At 40.0% G+C, this 5,808-nt stretch overlaps 1 protein-coding gene across 1 annotated transcript in view; it reads left to right on the top strand.

Annotated features, from left to right (window-relative positions):
* The first annotated feature begins 1,769 nt into the window (after positions 1-1,769).
* Positions 1,770-5,808, top strand: part of LOC137990141 (beta-1,3-galactosyl-O-glycosyl-glycoprotein beta-1,6-N-acetylglucosaminyltransferase 3-like) — a 5,022-nt gene continuing 983 nt past the window's right edge. Inside the window, exons 1-4 of the mRNA XM_068835636.1 lie at positions 1,770-1,800; positions 2,032-2,404; positions 3,333-3,365; positions 4,949-5,808. The exon at positions 4,949-5,808 is cut by the window's right edge and continues 983 nt beyond it. Of these exons, the coding sequence (XP_068691737.1) occupies positions 2,036-2,404; positions 3,333-3,365; positions 4,949-5,808 (1,262 nt within the window). The 5' untranslated portion in view covers positions 1,770-1,800; positions 2,032-2,035. The remainder of the gene's footprint in view (positions 1,801-2,031; positions 2,405-3,332; positions 3,366-4,948) is intronic.

Genomic DNA, 5,808 nt, shown 5'->3' on the forward strand with positions numbered 1-5,808 from the left:
GCTTGTTTGTTTTGTGCTGTCAGCTGTGTTTGATCACTGTAAACTGTACACACTAATGACGGTTAATTTTGTACTTTATGCAGAAGCATAATTATTTCCATAAACACTATAGGCTCTTTTTTTTTTATAAGTAATTTTTAAAAGAATGTTGAGGCTAAGATTAACCAAAATTATCAGAAAGTATTAAGAATATCCCTCAGGCTGAGACAGTCGATTGAGAACGTTTTTATTTTGATGTTTGTATTTTAAATGAAAGCATGGAATAAAGGTAAAGAAATGTAAATTAGCCCACATACTTAAGGGCATACAGTGGAACCCCGTTAATACGGTCATCAACGGGCCTTAAAAAAATGGCTTTATTACCGGGGTAAGGTGGGTAGGGTGAAATTATGACTAAAGGGCTGTAATGACAATTATCGCATTTGTACCCCCAAAACAGCTTTTCTCTCTAATAAACAACAGAAATGTACGAACAGTAATTGTATAAAATACTTGAAACTTCCCTCAGTGGGTTAAACGCTTAAAATTGTTGTGTACTGTGCGTTCTGAGCCTAAAATCAAAACAAGAACAGCCCCAGCTTACTGTTCTTCTAGAAAACGGAAGCCGTAATCGAAACCCTTTAGTATCAATCGTGTTTTGGATAAAAGCACAATGACTTAATCACTTCGCGATTTGCCTCACTGAATGTGACAGTAGTGTCAAGATCATGTTAACTTTGTAATGAAAACAGGGAGGAGTGTTGCTGACAGTAATTTGCAAAGTTAATGGGCTGCTCGATTACAGCCACGGTAGTAAATAACAAAGATCAATGAGATTGACATGTCACAGGCGTTTTGGTTTTCTTATTTTATTTTAGCGCGAGTGGCCGTATTAACGGGGTGAAATTATAGAGATTTCATTACTGTTTGGGATTTAAAATTGTGGCCGTTGGCCGTAAAACGGGTGACCGCATTAACGAGGGTTTTCTGTAAGAGAATGAATGGCCGTTTTGCCGGGCTAAAACAAAGTGGCCGAAATAACGAGGTGACTGTATTACCGAGGTGACCGCAAGGCGGGGTTCCACTGTATTTAGTATAGCATAATTATTTTCCAAACCGTTTTCCATTTGAACACGAAAAGCGTCGGCTGTTAAGAGCTTTAGTTGACGTAGTATAGCCGTGTAGCCGAGCCGGGCAACAGAAAGCACGCGACAAATGTTTAGCAGTTAACCAGGCTTGAACCTGCGATCCAATAGAAAACCAGGACCTGGTAAATGGGCAATTTGAAAAAAAAAAGATAAACTCGATGAGCTCTAAACCTGAGCCCGGGATATGGTCACATGATACTTGCGGATGCCTTGTTTTAACAGGTGTCAATTGAACATATCATGGATGTCCAATATCAAAGATGACAACTTGCTGGAGTGACAGCTGGATTATGCCCTCGATATAGTCAGGTGATACTTGTCACATTGGTATACATGGATGGGTGGACGTACTTACGGTCGTACGGTCACCAAAACATAATTTTCTCGCACAAATGGGTTACCATATTTTCTTACCCATGGTGCTCAGCGCGCGCGCCTTCGGCGCGCGGAGCTCCGCTATAAACAGTTTGGAATGTACCGCTTTCTCAAATTGTCATCAATGTTTATATAATGTGCAGGGCTTTGACTGCTTAAGTTGTAATCCTTTTAATCACCTTGCTTTCCCAGCTGCGTCACTTGTTTGCCACATTTGCTCTGAATAAAAAGTTACATTACTATCCCAGGTTGGAGTAAACCTTTGTCGCGGGTTTTTGATAAACAGCTCACCGAAAAGGTAACCACAAAAATAAGCGATATAAGTCGTTTTATGACGATGTTACAAAGCTGCGACAAACTTTTTAGAATGCCGGTTAGACTAATACAAAACTCATGCGGTGTTTCTACTGATTATTTCAGCTCTTTATCCATTTCACCTTATTGTTCAGGTTTCTTGACTCGAGTAATGAGCAGCGCAGAATCAATTTGGGCCGCTTACCCTGCCTTCGTTTTTTTTTTTTATTTCCAGGTGGATGGCTTTGTCAAGGGTAAAGTCCTTGCTACTGTTATGTTTGGTCGTCGGTGTCGCCACCTTTGTTATTGTCCTGCGCTCAGGGGGTGAGACACAACTTCGAGGTCTCTTGTTGAAAAGAGATGCACGGGCAGGGAAGAAGGGGCCACGAAGAACAAGACTAAATGTGGATGACCGTTTAATTTCCAACAAATGGAAGGGAAAAGGTCGCTTTAATAAGATGAACGAAGAGATAACAGTCTTCCGGAACTCTCCGATACAAAAGGCAACACGTGTTATAACTACTCAAAGCAGAAAGCTGCCTAGAATGGAAGAAAAAGCACATGAAAAGTCGATGTTGGTTGGTTTGTTGAATACTTCGAAGCTTAAGGTAATAATGTACGACTGAGTACATGAGAGGGTTGGACCGCACCGTACGGTTCAGCTGGTGCTAACTCGTTTAAAATAAGCGTTTTGTCATATGGCCTTTGAAAACGGTTTGAACCCTGTTCAGGCATTTCAAGACGTCTTTCCTAAAGGGAGAGGTGTTCCTTGCAGCCTTTATTGGCCCTGATAACAGTTTCTGAAAAGTCCTGGAAGCTTTTTGGGCCGGCTTGGAAAATGCATTTCAGAGACGACGGCCCGTTTATTCTAAAAACAGAATGTCATTTGAGCTCACAAGTTAAGAAAGGACAAGGTTTTTTAATCTTAGAAAAATCTTCACTCTTGATATGAAGGGAAAGTTGGTAAGTAATCAGTTGAAATTCTCAGGGCTTATAAAGGTACGCACACCATCGAATGAAAGGGTGTGTGATGCCGAAAGGGGAATATGTTTATCTCAACTGCTCTTAATTAGTTTAGCTGTCACGTTTATGTTGTGTTTGCTTAAGTTGTCTATGTCCCGTCTACAAGTAGGTTTGTCCGCTATTGACATAACAGGTTTATGTGGACATAAACGATAGGAGGCGGTAAATTATTGGGAAACTTCCAACGCGCTTAAAAAAAAAAAGCCATTAAACTATTTCCCGCTGTGCATATGTAGTATTCAATTCAAAATCACTCAGTTTAAAACGTGTCTTGTGCTGTCTTTATAATGGTGGAGAATGCACCAAGAATCAAGCAAACCAAGGCGAGTTCTGATTTGGGCTGATCGAGTACTTGAGGCTGGTCAAAGTCTAACAAACACTGTTTATTTCATTAAAATTCATCCCATCTTTACACAACTCAGATGAAATTATAGAAACTGTCTTTTTAGTATAAAAACGGGAAAGTTTCTAGACAGGGATACAAAACTATAACCAGTCAATTCTCTTCAACAGGTGCACAAATGGTTTTTTTCGCCTGAAGAAAAGGTAAGTGCTACTCGATCAAAAATCGCACAGGGGTCTATGTACACTCCCCGCCTATCTTGGTGCTTTGGTAGATTAGGAAAATCACATGAGAAATACTAGCAATCCATGGCAATATTAGGGCCGTTTATACGAGAGAAAATATGCCGCGGCGTACATAATACGCGAAAGGAGCTATTTATACGAGTATAAACTCCCAGGCCAGGATAAGCCGAGGCTTGAGAAAGCCGTGAACGTAGATTTTGTACCATTTATACGGGGTGTTCGCGTCTTATGTAAGCCGCGGCCAGAGTAGGCCACGGCTTATTTTCTCTCGTATAAACGGCCCTATTGTGGGAGCGTGTCACAGTTAAGTGATGGTTGTGAGGTCAAGGCACCCAACGACCAAATTAAACCAAGATCCTTTGAGAGACATTTCTAGGCTTTTTGTAATGTATAAAGACTATCTAAAGAAATGTTTTTGACTGTTGGGATATCTTAGCTGAAAATTGAAGTGTTATTACGAATTCTTCATACGATATCACTTACGTCTCTTGATGCGTTGAATAATTTGACATGAAGGCTTCACTTATGTAGAAAATCCTCAAAGATTAAATCTCAGCTCTCCACCTGAGAGACTCCTTTATAAAGCTCAATTAAATTAACATAATTATAATCTCAGGAGTCTTGAGACTGACCTAGCACTCCAAGGCCAAAGACAAATTTCTTAAAACGCCGCCTTAAGTATAGTGGGCGGCAATGCTCTGGAATAATCTTCCCCACGAGGCAAAAGCCGCGCAATCACTAAACATAATCCTGCCTCTTGCTGAATCACACTACTACTACTACTACTACTACTACTGCTACTAATACTACTACTACTACTACTACTACTACTACTACTACTACTACTACTACTACTACTACTACTACTACTACTACTACTACTACTACTACTACTACCATCACCACCACCACCACCACCACCGCTACTACCACTACCACTACTACTACTACTACTACTACTACTACTACTACTACTACTACTACTACTACTACTACTACTACTACTACTACTACTACTACTACTACTACTACTACTACTACTACTACTGCCTTCTAAGAACTTCCCAAGGAACCATTTGCTCACCCGAAACGTAAGGGGACCTTTTTAAGTGCCGAAAGTTCCTAAAATATCCCTTCCAAAAACGTAAGGAACTATAAAGAAAACTGTATCTGTTTGGCAACGTAGAGCCCAAATTCTTAGAACAGTTTGACTCACCAAAACACCTATTTGACATATTTTGCAGAAGAATATCTTTACGTGGCCCTGTGAGATCCCTGTGCGTTTACCACAGAATACATTTATAGATGTTTGCTTATAGAGCGAAAATGCATGAGTTATCTTTCGATCACGCATTTCAGGAAGGATAGCAAACGAAAGAAATGAAAGTTTTATATTTTTAGTACAAGGCTGGTAGATATATCTACCAATAACGAACGGCTTTAACATACTTTAACACCTTTGTACGATTTTATCCCGGCGTAGACCCTTTTTGATTACGAATTCCCATCTTTACAATGATTTTTCTTCTGGCTTGTTTCAGGAATCAAAATGGGAAAGATGCAAAAGGCTTATATCTGGCGAAGAAAAACTGAATGAGAGTTTAATCCCATTGAACGACTCAGACATCCTTGAAATGTACAGTCCAGATCAGGATTGTAGCAGTGTATTACAGACTCGATTTGGTCATCCCCCGGTGACAGAAGAAGAGAGCCATCTACCAATTGGTTTTTCCTTTTTAATATACAAAAACGCGCGGCTTTTTGAAAGAATACTTCAGGCCATCTACATGCCACACAATGTTTATTGCATCCACATCGACAAGAAATCGCCAGCGGTCTTTCACGAAGCAATACAGGCCACGATACGCTGTCTTCCGAATGTTTTTATATCAGCAAACAGCACTAAAGTTTTTTGGGGACATTTTTCTATTGTACAAGCTCAGCTCTATTGCATGCAGGAGCTTTTACAGTCACCTGTTAAATGGAAATACTACATTAATTTAGTTGGACAGGATTTCCCACTTTACGTTAATAGTGAAATCGTAAGAGCATTACAAGGTCTAAAAAACCGCAATAACATAGAAAGTCCACGTTTATCTAAGAGTTATGAGAATCGAACAAAGTTTGTTCACGTAAAAAACCAATACGGGTATACTTATATTACAAATGAGCCAAAGGGACCCCCGCCACAAAATATAACAATTCGTAAAGGGTCAACGTTCATTATCGCAACTAGGGATTTCATTGATTTTGTAATTCACAGCCAGAAAGCTAAAGATTTCGTTACATTCTTGAAAGATACTTTTGTGCCAGATGAAACACTTTACGCGTCTCTGCAGCAATATCCAGGGGCCCCAGGTGGAATCGTCGGCAGACAACCAAGATGGATACCACGCGCTTT

This window comes from Montipora foliosa, chromosome 2 (genome assembly GCF_036669935.1).
Source record: "Montipora foliosa isolate CH-2021 chromosome 2, ASM3666993v2, whole genome shotgun sequence".
NCBI lineage: Eukaryota > Metazoa > Cnidaria > Anthozoa > Scleractinia > Acroporidae > Montipora > Montipora foliosa.